The sequence below is a fragment of the Macrosteles quadrilineatus genome, unplaced genomic scaffold, assembly GCF_028750875.1.
Source record: "Macrosteles quadrilineatus isolate MER2022 unplaced genomic scaffold, UCM_ALF_1.0 Scaffold_1__1_contigs__length_201487025, whole genome shotgun sequence".
Classification (NCBI taxonomy): Eukaryota; Metazoa; Arthropoda; class Insecta; order Hemiptera; family Cicadellidae; genus Macrosteles; species Macrosteles quadrilineatus.
Window position 1 is genome coordinate 106,707,307 of NW_026542594.1, and position 18,718 is coordinate 106,726,024.

General features: G+C 31.5%; 1 protein-coding gene across 4 annotated transcripts in view; it reads right to left on the minus strand.

Moving 5' to 3' along the window:
• LOC128982764 (steroid hormone receptor ERR1) overlaps positions 1–18,718 on the minus strand; it is a 143,050-nt gene that overhangs the window by 37,150 nt on the left and 87,182 nt on the right. For all 4 annotated transcript variants that reach the window (XM_054401746.1, XM_054401728.1, XM_054401736.1 and 1 more), the window contains one exon: positions 2,409–2,535. In XM_054401746.1, coding sequence (XP_054257721.1) covers positions 2,409–2,535 — 127 coding nt within the window. The remainder of the gene's footprint in view (positions 1–2,408; positions 2,536–18,718) is intronic.

The following is an 18,718-nucleotide window of genomic DNA, read 5'->3' on the forward strand; positions in this document are numbered from 1 at the left end:
AACAACTACTAAAATACGTACAATATGAGTCGCTAAATAATACAGAAATTTGGCAGTATTATTTATTTGAAATATGACATGAAAATAGGTACTGTGGAACCCCACAATCCGACCTCAAATTGTCTGACTCCTCGCTTAATCAGACTGTGCCATCACCTATCAAATTTTATCACAGTAATATTGTGACCATTTTCAATGGTTTTGGGGACATCATTAATGTTTCCTACAATCGTGGAATAAATCTAGCTTATCCCGGGTAAAAAGAAATATTAAAAATACTTTCCACGTAAGCGGCAAAACTGTAAATACGCTCAGCAGTAACGGAATCATCATCATCGTCTTCCTTGATCATGGAAAAATATTGAAAGTCTTCTGTGGTCGCAGTGACAATATCCTCATCCCCCAGATCGCGGGGGATGATGGAACCTTTTCACTGTTCCAACCATGGCCCTGGTCTTGTAAGTGAATGATTAGCGGCAGTGTACTGTATTCTGTAATATACCTCTACATTAGATTGGACAGATTCTAAGGACCCATTTGTTAAACCTGTAGGTTTTGACAAATATATAGACATTCTTAAAATGGTTATGTTCGGTATATGATGTTCCTTACGACCAGCTACCAGCTTGATGAAATAAGTGTATTACAATACCACAAAAAGCCATAGCAGCAATAACTGTTGTTTTACAATAGGATTGTTCATTTCGAAATACAATAATGAATAAATCACTCTGTTGTAAGTTTTCCGACTTGTAATGTAAAACAATGCTGTGTGTTTGAAGAAAACATATTTATAATGACAATTTATCTGATGTTTTAACTCTAAACCATGTCATGATGTGGAAGAATATTTATTAGATTTTAAGGACAAGCAATTATCAGAATAAATTGTAATTTATCCACACAATATTCCTTATAAGCTATTCTACGTTTAATAATAAAGCCAGAGTGCTTTTATTACAGGAATTGGTGAAAGGGGGCTTCTACACAAAAATTACCTACTTAATTTTAACACATCGTTTGTAAAAATCCGTCCATTATTAACAGAGATATTTACTTCATCAGAAATACATTGGGATTTTGATGGCCTGTGGAGCAAAGCCAGAGTGCTTTTATTACAGGAATTGGTGAAAGGGGGCTTCTACACAAAAATTACTTAATTTTAACACGTCGTTTGTAAAAATCTGCCCATTATTAACGGAGGAGTAGTGTTTTGTAGAAATTCCCTTTACGTATTATAAGTAAGGATGAAAAATACCATCCTATAGGCCTATAGGATTAAATTTTTTTTAGGGATGGACGAGATTGGATTTTTAGTTCGAGACGAGACGAGATTTTTTATTTCTCATAAAATTTCGAGACGAGATCGAGACGGGATTTCCCTTCTCATACACAACGGGAAATGCACGTTCGGAATTTTTACCTGATTTTGTAACATTGTTAGATGACTGTTTAAATACAAAAATAATGATAATAGGCAAGAATATTTACAATCTTTTATTAAAAAACATCAGCATAACATTTTTTTATTAATCACGCCTAAATTATTAAAAATGCCTACGATTAGGAAACATAGTGATATCAGTTAGGATAGAGTTCAACTTATCCTAAAATAAAATAAATCATAAAATAAAATATTAATTTTTATAAAATAGTTACTTGTTTAGACTTTTTTTATAGTAATAAAACATTCCTCACACTGCTAACACTTAACAAAACTTCTCAAATTTAATTAAAATAATTAAAGTAATATTTACATTTGAAGAATTAATTAAATAAGAACGCCTTCGCAAAGGAAACACAACTACAACACGCTCCTGTATTGCGGGTATTGCATTGACTTTCTGCAGGCGTTTTTAATTTTTTTTTTTTTTTTTTTTTTTTTTTTTTAATTCTTGTCTTGATAAAAATCTCGGCCAAAAAGAAATCTCGTCTCGTGTAACGAGATTTAAAATTTCCCGAAAATTTCCCGAAATTTCGAGACTTGACCATCCCTAATTTTTTTAAGTAGCTTCCTCGTGAAATCATAAATAAACAAAGCAGGAAGAATTTCATGAGAAAACTAAAACTTTATTTAGAGGAGAAAGTGTTTTATTCCCTGGAAGAGTATTTTTCCACCTCCCCTCTTAGCGTTACTTGATAATTCATTTAGTTTTGATCATTTTCATTTACTGGTTCTTGGTTTTTAATGTTAATAATGGTCTAAGATATGTAAATTTGTAAATTATTAATTTAAGATAGATTAAGTTGACACCATTCAAGGTACAAAACTGTACTTTATGAAATAAGCATATTTGATTTGATTTGATACACCCTAAGGAAATCCAAGACACAAAACAAATTATTTTTAAGAAGAAAACGCTGTATACATTTTTTTACAGACGGTCAGTCACATTAAATGTGCTCACCTTGAATGGTGCGCTTGAAAAACGCCTTGCAGGCTTCACAAGAGGCTACGCCGTAGTGAAACCCTGATGCGACATCACCACACACTAGACACAGCCTCCGCGGCAAGTCGTCTTCCTTCATCCCATCCTGCAACACAGACAACCCTACATTAGAAACTGACAAACAATGTGGGTAAATCACATGTGAAACACAGATGAACACACACAAGATAGAAAAACTAAGTTGTGCATCTTTTCACCTATAAAGTTAAATCCAAAGTACAGATAGTAATACAGTATCACATTCACAAAAGCAGGGAATTTAGATGTAAAAAAATGAATTTCATTAATTTATTTCCAAAAAATTCAGTATGCTCCTTCATGTAGCAGTGGATAAAGTTATAAAAACTTAACATTAGATTTAAGGGTTACTCCTTGTTTTTCTAAGAAAATTGTTCCTAAGCTTTTAATAACGTGCACTCTTTTATTGATTTATATAATGTATAAATTTACTTTCAATTTTGAAGAAAATAACAATAAATCCGGTATTGTATAAGATTATAGTAGAATTTGTTATCTTAAAATAACCATGAAGAAATGTTTCTGAAATTTAAAATATGATGGCACATTAAAATTAATATAATACAACACAGAAGAGATGCTGTAAACATGAAAATTATCTAACTCAACTGCAATTTTCGGTAAACAATCAATGGTAGTTCAATAATATTTAGCTATATTAATGCAAATAAACTACTCACGCAAGTCTGACGATTATTTCTTCAGCAATGATGTTGTCATTCATTATCACTACAAAATATGAAAAGTACTCACCATGATGACTTCTCAAGAAACCCAAGAGACTGAAAAGCATTCAAAAACACGAAGAAGCCTGTGCAAAATAAAACGATTACATGATCCGTTTATTCCATATCAGATATTTTTAATGAATTTAGCTATTTACCAAGAGTTGTGGAAGAATCATTATTTGGCGATTAAAATGTTATAACTGTAATATTATAACTATTAAATAGAACAATAATTGATTTTGTTACTTAATGAGTATAACCAATACAAAAGTTTGTCACTAAAATGTACAAGCTTATTATTACTTGCAAATCTTGCCATTCTGAACCCAGTTCAGATATTCCCGAGATCAATACAATGATAATTAATAGGTAACGTATTTATTGTGTCCATCTAATCAACATTAAACTACAACAATCTCCGTTTTATATAAAGACAGAAGAAGAGACCAGCACATCCTCCTCTCACAAGTCGGACCTTCAAATGTATTTTAAATTTTCAAATTAAATTACTAGTACTTCTTTGAATTATTATAAACTTATGTGTGTTTTTAGATTTTTCTTGCAACTTTCCTTTAGATCAAATCAAATCAAAATATCTTTATTGTGTACAGAAAAGCTGCAAATAGCGTCACAAGGTTTCAGTAAAACAACTATACATCAATTTATAATATAAGACAATTTTCATTAAAAGACTAGTTATACAGTAGAAGCATTTGATGTTCAATACATCTTGTCAATAATTTTAACAACTCAAATATACATATAATAATACAGTACTGACAAGATCCACTTGGACACTCCTGAGAATTGTGTCTACTCTTAATAGCTGATATCCTAAATCGATGTAATGAATACCGTATTGTGACTTTTTGGGACTATAAAGGAGATGGCAGCAGTGCGGAAGGATGAAAAAAGAACTGAATAGGAAGGGGTTGAAAAAGAGGGAAAAGTATGAAACTTACTAGTTTAGTTTATCTAAAATTTAAAATTAGGGTTCAATAAAATTTCTCAAATTTCTCTAGGAACAGTTACAATCACATTGTCAAATACTTAAATTTAATCTTTGACTATATAACTAGACATTTCACTTTTATGTTAATGTTATAGCCCTGTAAATTACTGAATATAAATGACAAAAACTAATGAAGAAAATAATATTTCAGACTCTAGCACTAATGAATACAAACCCCTTTTTTTGTATTCATTGTTAGCATACGCTTTGCTCATTCTGCTATGGTCTTTCTAATAATACAATTGGCTACAGCTGTTCCTATCTACTTCAGTACCTATCCAAAAGTCAATGGTTTAACGCACATTGTTTATACATTTAAGTAGTTTCTGTTTCTCTACTCCAAGTACACATGAAATGCAGCTTACCTTATCAAACTTACACGATTTATGATTATTTTGGTTGACTCTATTTAAAACAAAACATTTTGTACCGATGCAATGGCAAAACGGTAATCAGTGGAAGACCAGCTAAGAGTTATAAACTTTTTGTACGGGCTCAAATACAAGATAAAAACATTATTGCTTCTAAGTTTTATTCTCTAGCTGTATGTTTAACGACTTAAAATGTAGTAAAACTGACCAAATATGAAAGATTTATTCTCTAATAAACAAACGGTTTAATACACACATTGCTTGATTAACCACAACAAATTTAACACTTTCTTTCAATGTATTTTAAAAATTTTATATTTAATTGTTCATGCTGGGTCATTACAGCAAAAAGAGTCAAAGATAGCCATAGTCAATTTATTCTTTCATAATACAACTAACTAGAGTTACAAACTCTAAAGAAAATTAAACATACATAATTTTGTGTATTTGTTTGGTGAGAAAATAGTATTTTTAAGAGTCTGTATTGTAAAAACATATAATAATGGATCATAAGTGGACAAAATATAAGTTTTGAACCCACATTAGAATAAGTCTGTGATCCCTTTATGCTACTATCTTCTTCAAAAATACTTTCCTTTAATTATAAATTCCATGTTCTGCATAACTATCTGAAACTGATTATTTTTCCTTTTTTGACAGATGAACAAGAAGCAAAATCCAAGTTTTGCTACAACTAACCTTTGGAGGATCATTTAGGCCGGATGGCCCAGGCATTGAAACCAAAGCTTCTGAAATGTTTGGGGGGTGTAACATGTAACTATTATCTGCAGCGTCTAACAAACATAACAGGAGAAATTAAAACTGAGAAACAAACTCACCAACCAGACTCCAACCGTAAACTATACCAACATGATTATACTAAGTGTTGCAGTAGGCCTGGCTTGATAACAAAAATTATAAGTACAAGGAATTTATGAGTTTAATTGTGATTATGAATTTTTTTACTTTGTAATGGACAGGTAAATATTGGATTTGTGATTACAATAGTTTGTTATCGCACAAAGCCAAGACATTTCTATTAAAATAGTAAATAAAGACTATAGTTTATAAAAGCGGTTGAGGGGGCCTTTCGGATGAAGATGATGACGTCATTGTTTCTCGCTACTCACGTAATCAAATTCGTCTGCTTCTTTCTTTGCTGGCGTGTGATGTACAGCCATCGGTGTTCGTGGCGTAGTGGATAGAGTACTCGACTGATGTGCAAGAGGTATCTAGATCGAATCCCATCGGTGACACTTAACTTTTTGTCAAAGATTTTGCTTAGAATGCCATTTCTTCTTAACTGTACATCTTTTGTTAGAATTTGAGGCATTTATAATTTTATTTTATGAACAGAATTTAAGCTTCACTCGATTTTTTCATTATCAGCAAGTTTGGTTAGCTAGGTTAGGTTATGACAGTAACTGCCAGTGTAATGACGATATTGTTTCATCTTGCTACATCCCAAGAGGCTCCCTTCAGACGCTCTGATAGTTTATATAAAATATAACGTTGAATAATATTATTTGAGTAAAATGTCAAAAAAACAATCTCTCCTCCTCTTTATGTAAGAAATGAGAGATGTAATTTAACTTCTTGAATTGCTTATTTAATCACCAACTGGGCTTAATATAAAATACCTCCACCACAGCAAACCTGCCGACTAAGCAAATTTCCAGTTGCCTGAATTGATTTTCAATTAAATGTATTTATTTAACATTAGGTTTTATGAGTACATAGGCTTGCTGCTACAGGGAAAGTAAAAAGTATGTTTTTTTAGTAAAATATTAATAACTTAGTACAAAATAAATAAATTTACCAATTTTAATCAAAATATATCCATAAACAAGCAAACTACAACATTTTTACAATATTCTCCATAAGAATAAGATGGGAATTTTAAAATAATTTTTTTTTTTAATTTTCTACCTAATCAATAATTGAACAAAAAACTTTGATATACTAAATTATTTTTTTTTTTAAGCTCTTTAATAAGGTTGGAAGAGAAATTGGGAAATTCTGAGTTTAGAGGGTCAAAAATTACAAAAACCAATTTTTACCCCATAAAACCCCCCGTAAAACCCCGTTCCCATGGTCCGATCATGCTGGTTTGCGAACTCATTCAAGTTTATCCCGCCTTACACCTTCAAACCAAATTTCATCAAAATCGGACAAAAATTACTCAAGTTATCGTGTTCACGGACACTTAAATATATATATATATAAATAGATTAAACATTAATAAACTTAGTACCGGTACCCAAGTGAAATTATTTATTAAAATATTTACTGACTATAGTTACGGCTCTAAGGCCATTTTCAAAGTAAACAAAAATCAAAATAAAATATGTAAATAAATAAATAACATACGATATTATAAAACTTTTCTAACTTGTAACATACCGGTAATTTTATCTTCATTGATTAATTTATATACTTATGATGTTTTGTACTTATTTTCATTAATATTTTCTCAATTTTGCTATTGTTTCATATATTGGATTATTTAATTTTGGAATCATTGTATTTAAAATATTTGATTTGTTATTTTTGTAGTTCATATAAATATTAATTTCTTCTTTTACATTCAATTTTTCTCTGTCTTTTTCAATTTCTAATATTGTTAAGTTTTCTTCAATATTAGTAAACTTATGTTTGGATTTTAGTAAATGATCTGCAAAATTTGATTTCATTGATGTTTTGTTCTTCGATTTATATGCCTGTATATGTTCGTTAAATCTAACTTTAAAATTTCAATAGGTTTGTCCAATGTAGTAGTTGTCACAGTCAGAACATTTAATTTTGTAGATACCAGATGCGTTGTATATGTTTGCTGTATATATATATATATGACTTGATAATGGACTTAGTCTCCCAAACATGTCGTCATTAAAAATAAAATAATTATTTTAAAAGGGTACTTTGTTAACTATGTTTTTGATTTTTAATATATATATATATATATAAATATATAAAAATTTGAACGAATGGTGTACTTCCCTATAGAGAAATTCGCTAAAAGTAACTTAATATAAAAAGTACTCAAAACGGTTCCGAGCCTATATCACGTTTAGGCATTGAACATTGAAAGAATATGTTTACATGGCACAAGCAAATAAAATTTATGATAAACATCATTCATGGAGAATCACAAAGTTTATTGTAAAAAAAAGAGAAAACATGACTTGCATGAATCCATAGAAAAATTCTAAGAGCACAATCCCTTGATGAAGTAGAATAATTGGTAAATTTTCTCTACATAAATTTATATATGTTTATCGATTCATATTTAATCTTAAAAGCAAATAATATTTTGTACCACATAAGTGGGTAAAATACATCAAACAACTTCTTTAGAATCAGTAGAGTATAAGAAACTTAATTTTAAGAAGTGTATCCTGTGATAGTTTTAAAAGTAAAAATTATTACGAAGAAGGTATGAGATGAGAAACATGTGTGTCTAAGTAAAAGACGTATGAGGGGATAATCCTGTAAATAAGTATGAAAAGTACATAAGTATTGAGCTAAAGTAGGAGAGAACAGTGGTCTTTGAGGGTAAAAAAATAAAAATAAAGAATTCTGAATTATTTAAAAAATGTATTAAATAAATACCCTTTAAGTGTATGCATAACTAAGTGGGGGACCCTGTGGTTTGAGTGGAGGTAAAGATGACACTGATGCTCTTTGGCATTAGACTAATTACATTCTTGATGATTTTAGCGAATTTCCCTATAGGGAAGTAGCTATTACCGTAGGTGGCACGGTAAGACCTAGACCCGGGACCGATTTACTTTTTCATTTTGATGTCCCCAGAGGCCAAAAACACTATTCGTTCAAATTTTTATATATGTATATATATATATATATATAGACATATATATATATATATATATATATATATACGTCCGTGAACGCGATAACTTGAGTAATTTTTGTCCGATTTTGATGAAATTTGGTTTAAAGGTGTAAAGCGGGATAAACTTGAATGAGTTCGCGAACCAGCACGATCGGACCATGGGAAGGGGGCTTTACGGGGGGTTTTATGGGGTAAAAATTGGTTTTTCTCACTTTTGACCCTCAAAACACAAAATTTCCCAATTTCTCTTTAGGCCTTTTTAAAGAGCTTAAAAAAACAAATAATTTAGTATATAAAAGTATTTTTGTTCAATTATTAGTAACGGAGAAAATTAAAAAAATTTTAAATTTTAAATTCCCATGTTATTCTTATGGAGAATATTGTCAAATGTTGTAGTTTGCTTGTTTATGAATATATTTTGATCAAACTTGGCAAATTTATTTATTTTGTACTAAGCTATCAATATTTTACTCAAAAACACACTTTATTAGTTTCCTTGTAGCAGCAAACCTAGGTACTCGTTAAACCTAATGTTATTAAAATATATTTAACTGAAAATCAATTCAGACAAATGGAAATTCGCTTAGTCGGCAGGTTTGCTGCGGCGGGGGTATTTATAATAACAGGTTGAAGACAGTAACATAGCTTATGATATTTCCCTTACAAAAAAATTACAGATTACCAACCACTATCTGTCCAAAGTGAAATTAAATTAAAATTCAAATTTTATTATCAGAGTAATACGTCCTGCAATCCTGGATAAAGCTTTTATTTCTAGCTCTTTCCGAGCATCTTTAATCTGCTTATCTGTGTTTTTTGTAATTAGCTGAAAATGACCAAAGACCATTCTTCCTTATAAATATAAAACTTTGAAAACAAATAGTGTGCTCTATACTTTCTCTTAAGTCAAATAGTACTATAAAGTAGAATCATTCCATAAAAGTGAATCACATCATTGTGTTAAATATAAGGCTCGAATGACAATTTAAAAAGCTTTTGCTAGATAGAGTTAAACAGAGGTGAAAACCCTTCCTCTTAAGGGATAGTGCAATTTAGTGTGATCAGTAAAACCTGTGAAGATTTAAAGCCTCTAAAACAGACCAGGATAGTAGTATGATGTGTTTGATAAACAGGTAAAAAATATGAAGGAAACAAATGATTCGTTTTTGATAAATTGGGTAAAGTAGTTTAACAGAGTATTTGAATTATTGGTCAGTTGTGGGTCCTACCTGGACTGAAGAATGAAGTTAAACAAGCTGACAGAGAATTTTGACATTTTACTTGAAGATGTTAGTATTTTGTTTTGGGTCATACTCTGTGAATTATTAAATTATTTGTATTGTAAATAAACTCTTACTTAGACAAACATAGACTTACTTAGTGTACGTTGAGAGTAATGGGATGGCATTCTTCTAGATGTGTCAGGAACAATATTACTTTAAAATCCAACTAAAACAACTACACAAAAACAATATTTACAGATTGTGAATGTATTGCTGAGGTGTCTTGATAAGAAGTATATTTAACAGAGAGTAGAAACATTATGCCCAGTGAGTGGTCTTTGAGAAAAAAAAAACAAATGTTAATATTGGTATGGTAACAAAAATATCTATACTGCAGCAAATCTGCAGACTATGTCAATATCCTGAGTTGTCCATGATTTTTTATTCAAAGAGGTCAACCATAAAAGAATTGTACACCTACATCCATGCCTAGTATAAAATTACTCAACTTACTACATTCAGCATGTTTAAAATTTCTATAACTGGTAGGCATAGCATACAACTTTATCATCCTAAATTGTTCATTTTTAAACTCCTACCCTGAAAACACCCAAAGCGGGCTATTTAATTAACTCACTGAATTAGATGATGGTTCACAAGTTTAATCTACATTTTTTTAGTAACCTAATTGAGCGGAGCGAAGCGAAGCTCATTGGAATCAACTTCAATGCAAACTTTCTAACACATTAACCTAATAACAGCTGAACATATTTTAGCCAAACTAACCAAGGTTGTTTAGTCAAATGTTTGGGAGGTTTAGGCGAAACCAATTAAAATTTTTGATAGTGCCTATATAATTTAAAAGTACTGTAACTCAAAAGTTTTTAAATTTTAACATTGGCCTTATGGGTTGCCATGATGGTTACAAAATAATAACGTAAAAGTAAACAAAACAAAGAATCATAGCATCTTCGGGCATCGGATCAAAATTGGGTAGTTATGAAAATCATCTATATATTAATTACGTAAGCCGATTCTTTGCGTCAAAATTGTGGGCGACTGGGAAGTCGTAGAACGACGGGAGCGGGCTCAAATTAAAGGTCTTGATCAAATTAAATGTCTGGAAAAATAATGAAATTCCCCAAATTTTAACACAAAATTAGATATATAAGGTAAAATGTTCCCCATAAGAGTAGCATTAGAAGCCATTTACTGCTAATTTTTGTTTATTTCAATACAGCTGATCGTGATTTATCACTAAGCAAATAAGCAATATTACATTTGGATTACTCATTTGCCATTCAATTCTGCAATGTACTGTATACTATATAAAACTAGGGATAACGTTTCCTATAATAATTAAGACTTTTTAGTTACGTCTTAGAATGTTGAAATCATTTATTTTACTGTGCAATTTGCAAATTTGTGTATTTTTAGGTAAATTAGTTATGTGTATGATAAGCAGTAGAATCATAGGAGAAGGAATTAAGCTTAGAATGGCTGAAAAAATAACAAGTTATTTTCTTCTAATTTTAAGGTTATTATTTTGTTGAAGGAATGTTTAACATGAAATAACAACATTGACTAAATAATAAATGATTCAAGATTAAATGAAAACATTATGATTTGTTTTGATTTCAAAATATATCTTAAAGATTTGTTCTACACTTTTTTTGTATATTTACTAGCATTTTTTATTTATCGTTTAGTCAAAATGTTGGATGAAGTGGAATAAAATGCACGCATCGTTATAAAATGTGCACGCATCGCAATGTTTTCTGTCTGTAAATACTTTGTAAATATAATGTGTTTTTGTTTTGTGTTCGGTAAAAACTTTATGTATTTATTATAACGAATCTTTCTACGAGGATTGACCCGATGATGTGACTGTCGTCACGAAACCGGTCGTCATCTAACAACACCAAAGGATATTGAACAAGGTAACTGTTTATTTTATTATTAAAATCTTCATCAGTAGGAAAATGAACACTTACAGTAGTTTTTTTATGTTGATCAGAAACAAATCTAGGGTTAAGTTTGGTCAATGGGATGCCTTTACTTTACACAAATTTTGTTAAACCTTAACAAAAGGAGTATAAGTATAAACTTAGAAATAATAACTCTGATAATTTAGCGGTTTTGACCAAGAAATAAGCTTATCTCAAAACAACTATATTAGCCTTTTTATAATTATTTGACGAAGGCAATTTATAAAACTCCAATCAGGGAAGCTTTTATTTATCCTCACTAACCACTATACCGATTTACGCGTTTTTATAATAAATCAATATGAGTAAATACGAAAAAGATAGTCAGCTGATTGGGACAATAGGCAAGCACCCACAATGCACTACGAGGAGTGTGGGTAAATCGGGCAGCAGCCATGGTCAGGTTCTCAGTTACAGTCTTTCTTGTTTCCTTCTACCCTTCCGACGTGTATTAGTTGAGCTATCAAAAAATCGATCGTGCAAATTAAATTCAATCCGCGGTGTTTGTCCGGACTAAATTATTTTCATCAATCGTTAAGCCTATATCCCTTAAAATCAGTTTTTGAACAAGAAAGTGTTAACGTAACTTTACCGGCAAACACAGACCGCCATTGAAAATTCACGTTCGTTTTGACCAATTCGTTCAATCGCGCATTTTGGAAATAAGCTCAGCTAATTACGTATTCCCCTCCCTCACCTAAGTGTTTGTGTCTTTGTTGGACGTCCGAAATTGTAAGTAGTTTATTGTTATTTATTGTTATATATTAGTTTTCAGTGAGTCACACATGTGTACAATTTTCCTGTCATAGTTTGTTATATCCTGTTGTATTAGCACATGTTTTCAGGTTCAAGTCCTCATTAGTATTTTTAATATCCATTTCTGATAAATCAATCTGCATTGTTTAGTAAACTGTGATTTTCTCATTGTATAGGACTAATTAAATTGTATAGGGTTTTGTTTTTGTATTGAATGTAACTTGTAAATTATTCTACTGACACCAATTCACAACAGATTAATTGTTTAATTTTGCTGAGATATTAAATCAAAGATTATTTAAGAGTGCCACAGTCATTATTTTATTTGGGGAAATTCAAACAATATCGAAAGTGGAGGTAGGCAGCTGGTTTGGCTAGATACGGAGGTGTTAATTGGGGTAGTGTGAGTTTGTGAATAGATGAAACGCCAAAGTACCTTTTTAGCCATAAAATAATAAGCAATATTCTAGCACATATTACTGCGATTGAACAGAACACTGTTTAATCAGTTGGACTACGAGACTCGACCTTCGTTTTTAATTCATTGGCCAACAAAAAGGATTTGCTGGTACTGGTCATCTCAAATTTTAAAGTAAATATCACACCTCATTTGACATATTCGAGATCAGTGTGTAACCGCGCCACAACTTCCCTTTTGATGGGTTCATTCATCATTTTTTGAATAAAAGGTTTTAATTGATTGTTGCACTCGAAGCCGGGGTTCAGATATTATCTAATATTGTAAAATAAATTACAGACACACAAATATTCGATGAGTAGTTGTCAAAAAACAAATGTTAAAGTGTACAAGTTATTCCAATTCTGTAAAATAAATTGAATTGTTACATAATTCCATAGTTATCAGTATCCTGGGTATTTCTCTTAGCATTAACAGTCATTTAATAGAAATCTGGTGATATATAGTGAGTAAGAAGGGCCACTGCAAAAGATTCACATTTTAAGTGCAACACTAGGTTTAGTGTGGCAGTGTGCAGAGTAAATTCAGTGTACTTTAAGATTTATTAAGGGTATTTCAGTCTGGAAGAACTTCAAACAGTGCCAGGGACGTCCCATAAGGACTTCTGGGGATTATTTTATTCTACAGGGCCCACTCAAATATTATTTTAACATCAAGCTTCCACTGCCAACGCTCTGTTGTTTATATTATTCTCAGTTCTTCCAACCCAGGGGCAACCAAAATTTGTAAAGATTAAATTGTTAGAGAGTTATTGAGGTGATAACAAGGAGAGTGAAAAATATATTTAAATAATATTTAAATATATAAATTTAGAAGTCAGAGTCTTTTATTTTTTTTATTTTTCTTTACACCACAAGACCAAAGCTACCTTAGTAAACCAGCATTTATTCACAAACAATGATATGTTTGCTGCCTTTTCATGTTAAACCTCTGGAGTGATTCAAATTATTTGTTTAAATACCGGAATTGCAATAAGTTGTTTTACACTTGAGCTTTTTAGGGACTTATGTCCCTACAAACCACTAGTATATATTAAAACGTGACAGGGTTTTATTTCACGATTCTGAATCAACCACTTGACGGATTTTCATGGTTTTTGCGTTGAAAGAAAGATAATTTTGAGAACTAGGGAATGTTGAAGCCATAATATTAGTTTAGGGTTTCAGTTTTTTAGAAATTAAGTTTTAAATTTTTAAAAACCTAGTAGCCGACGCTAACATTCTACTCTAGCTTTTGGTATAATATAATTTGCTTAACTTAACAGCTGTAAACATTCAGCGTTTTCGACACAAATTGAGCATTTGGATGAATATGAAATGACATACGCAGGGTTGACTTATTTATACTATGTGTAATGCTATAATCATTGTTACGTTCATTTATTCGGTAAGAGAATGAGAGATTATTTCAATACAGGGTGAGTTTTAAATGAGTTCCCCCCCTACTTTTTTCTACATTTCTTAAGATATCAACTCCGGACCACGTCAGATCATTGTAAAGTAGTAAGTACTTCATTTTGACTGGGTATAAATTTTTGGCCGCCATCTTGGATCCGCCATATTGGATACAAAGTTTTTTTTTTCAAATGTAAAGGTAGGGCTGTGACCCATTGTTTTAAACTAGATTTTTATGCTGAATACGATTCTGCAATTCGTTTTTAAAAATCTTGATCCAGTCTAAAGTTATGAGAACTTTTTATATCATTATTTTTTGCCCATTTTAACATTGTGCATTTAGAAACTAAGAACATAACCCTAAAATAGTGCTAGATAAAGATTTATGTATATTATGTGGTGTATACTTATCTTTATCTAGCACTATTTTGGGATTATGTTCTTAGTTTCTAAATGCACAATGTTAAAATGTGCTAAAATAATGTTATAAAAAGTTCTCATAACTTTAGAATGGATCAAGATTTTTAAAAACGAATTGCAGCATCGTATTCAGCATAAAAATCTAGTTTAAAACAATGGGTCACAGCCTTACCTTTACATTTGAAAAAAAAACTTTGTATCCAATATGGCGGATCCAAGATGGCGGCCAAAAATTTATACCCAGTCAAAATGAAGTACTTACTACTCTACAATGATCTGACGTGGTCCGGAGTTGATATCTTAAGAAATGTAGAAAAAAGTAGGGGGGAACTCATTTAAAACTCACCCTGTATACATAATAAAATACTAGATGTTCTAATTAATTTCTTTTAGCAGTCTTAAAAATCTTTAGTTTCTTTTAGTGCAATATAATTTGTTATAACTAACAGCTGGTTGAATATAAAAATATTCTATAGAACCATTGACTATTGGATACTGTGGTATTAATAGTCAAAGATAGAACTATGAGGTTAGTTAATTTATTCTGTGATTTTGTATACACAAGTAAGATTCTATAACCATTGATGTATACGATTCGAAGCTCACGAGTCTTTAAAAGAAAACTTAATGAAAATTATTTTACTACTCGACTTTTTGAGGAAAGGTTGGGAAAATAACAATGATCACAACATATTTTAATCCATCTTGGGCAGTTTTTTCATTACAATAAATTTTGAACTCCTTAAACTATGCTTGAATTAGGATTAGACATATTGATATAACTATATTCAGTTTTAATGGAGTACTCGATTCCCGTACGTAGGACGGGCCAACAGCTCGTAATAAATTAAAATATATTAATAATTCACGAACGATCTATAATTGGTTTATATAAAATCTGTAATTGCGGCCAAATTGTAAATGTTCTGCACTCACAGTAATATCGTGGACATCTGCCGCAGTCACGGAGGGATCGTGAACGTCTACGTTCACAGCAAAATAGTGAACATCATTCGCGATCGCGGAGACATCATCTTCATATTCTGCGATCGGGATCGCGACAAAAACATAATGTATCCTGTTGTTGCGGAAAACAGTGAACATCTTCCGCGATCGTGGAGACATCATCTTCGTCTCCTCCGATCACGGTGATATCATAAATGTCTTGAATGGTTGCGGAGAAACAGTTAACATCTTGCGCGAGCGCTGAGACGTCATCTTCGTCTCCTATGATCGCGGTGAAATCGTCAAGATCTTCCAAGTTTGCATGGGCGTGTGATTTTAGACTCCCGTGGTCCCCATAAAATCCTGGTCATATTCCGCCATTGAGAATTAATAGTGATAACTCCTATGTTAAGGGCGAAATATTTAAGACGCAGATTTCATCAATGTCCCCTGCGGAAATAGATTACCGGTGAAATAAATGTATCAAGAAAAAAAATTGCGGCCCAAGGTGAGGCCCCCGGCAACCGCCGTGTCCGCCGTTAGGGAAATGCTGCCCTGCTAAATACAGTACAAAGGAAAATAATTTGGATGATGACCACTGATTAAATAATACAGAGAAAGTCTTAAGTTTACATTTAAGCTGCAATTTGGACCACTGATTGAAGAGGTACAGTATCTTAAAGATTTTATTTACGTAGCTAAAGAATGTTATAACAAATAACATTCATCTTATGTTATTGTATATACCAAGGAAAAAATGTGGTTCGGAGTTGCCATTAGCTGTTTGGGCTATTAATTAACAGCTGTGTCTAAGGAATAAGTCGGCCTTAGTCACTAACAAGACTATAAGATCGCGCCACTCATCCTACACTCATCTCCATTCATACTTGGCTTAAAATACCTACTTTGTATGGTCGCCGTTTCATTGAAAAGTATTAAAGTATTGGAAATGATAACAACGACATGATTCTGTAGTTTTAAATAACTAGGTATTCTCAAATCAATATTTTTATCTAAATCGGCAATTATGAACATGCTTTCTTATTATTTACTTTGAACTATATTTTATGATATCATCGTGTTGGCGACACACTTGTATTGATTGTTGTGTTGGCAACGTCTTGAGGTAAATTATTGCCCAAGAAGGATAAAGTATTTTTTGTGTTTTCGTTTTACAAGAAAATACCTAATTCACATAAGAGTATCATATTAGGGAAAAATTCAGAATGCATTCTCAAAAACCGCCTGATATTTGTAGAAAATGAAAACGAGCAATAAACGCCCGAAACGCACGAACAACTACTTCTGGCAATGTTTTGAAATAGTTGAATGTAGAAGCTTGAAAACAATGCTGTTCATAATTATGTTAAGTAATGTACAAAATTTAAGAAAACAAACCTCATAAGTTATGGTGACAACTATTTGTGTAATTCTCCCAAAGCAGGCAAGTCTTTAAAAAGTTACATCTGCTAATCCTATGGATTATTTCTGCATGAATTGCAAAATCTGGCCAAGATTGAAAAAATGTCAATTGGTTTAGGTTTAAGGTCGGGTTCAACCAGAACTGTGGGTTCACCAGATAGTCCTGGAACTGACTAGGGTCCTGTGTGCATGTCGTGTATAGAGAATTTTGCTTTTGCATTTCAATATAGGTGTCTTAGGAAGTGTTTTCCACTCGGGTGTCAAGTTCGCACCTGGTACGTTTTCGAGCTATGACGTCATCAAGATGGCGGCTCGGCAATTTTTAAATGCGTATATTTCGCAAACCTTTTAACGGATCGGGATGATTCTTTTTTTGTTTGAAATATATTTTTACAAACTATCTTTTTTGTATTTACACATTTGTTGTAAACTTAATATTCACCGCACAATATTGAAAAACGTCGTTTCTATTGTTATTATATTTATTGTTTTGCTTATAACTTCTTAACCGCTGATAAAATCAAATACCATCCGTTGGAAAAGTTGTAGATAATTCTATACCCTTTCCAATGATACCAAACAATATGTGATTAGACCAAAAAATAAAGCAAATAGATTGAATAAACCATAAAAAAACACTGAAAGTGGTGTACGGTCCGGGAAAGATTAGTCCTGGACATGACTAGGGTTCTGTGTGCATGTCGTGTATAGAGAATTTTGCTTTTGCATTTCAATATAGGTGTCTTAGGAAGTGTTTTCCACTCGGGTGTCAAGTCCCCGCCTGTTTCGTTTTCCAGCTATGACGTCATCAAAATGGCGGCTAGGGCAATTTTTAAATGCATATATTTCGCATACCGTTTAACGGATCGGGGTGATTCTTTTTTTTGTTTGAAAGATAATTTTATAGGAAATGTTTTTTGTATTTACACTTTTGTTGTCAACTTAATATTTATCTCACAATATTAAAAAACGTGGTTTTTAATATGATTGTTTTTGAGTTTTTCTTCCTAACTTGTTAAACGCTTATAGAATGAAATTACAAAAGTTGTAGATAACTTTATGCCCTTTCCAACGATACCAAACAACTAATATTTCAAACTAAAATTAAAGCCAAGAGATTAAATAAACCGTTAACAAACATTTAACATGGTAGGTAGTCCGGAAAATATTGCGGCTGGAACAATTTTTCAAATGCGTATATTTCACATACCGTTTAACGAACCGGGATGATTCTTTTTTTGTTTGTAAGATATTTTTTAAGCCTATCTACTTTGTATTTACACTTTTGTTGTTAACCTACTATTTATCCCACAATATGAATAAATGTACATTTAATTGTTATTTTTATTTTACTTTTGCTTATAACTTTTTGACAAATAGTAGGTTAACAACAAAGGTGTAAATACAAAAAAGATAGGCTTAAAAAATATCTTACAAACAAAAAAAGAATCATCCCGGTTCGTTAACCAGTATGCGAAATATACGTACTGTATTTAAAGAATTGTTCCAGCCGCAATATTTTCCAGACTTTCTACCATGTTAAGTGTTTGTTAACGGTTTATTTAATCTCTTGGCTTTAATTTTAGTTTCAAACATTAATTGTTTGGTATCGTTGGAAAGGGCATACAATTATCTACAACTTTTGTAATGGGTAGTT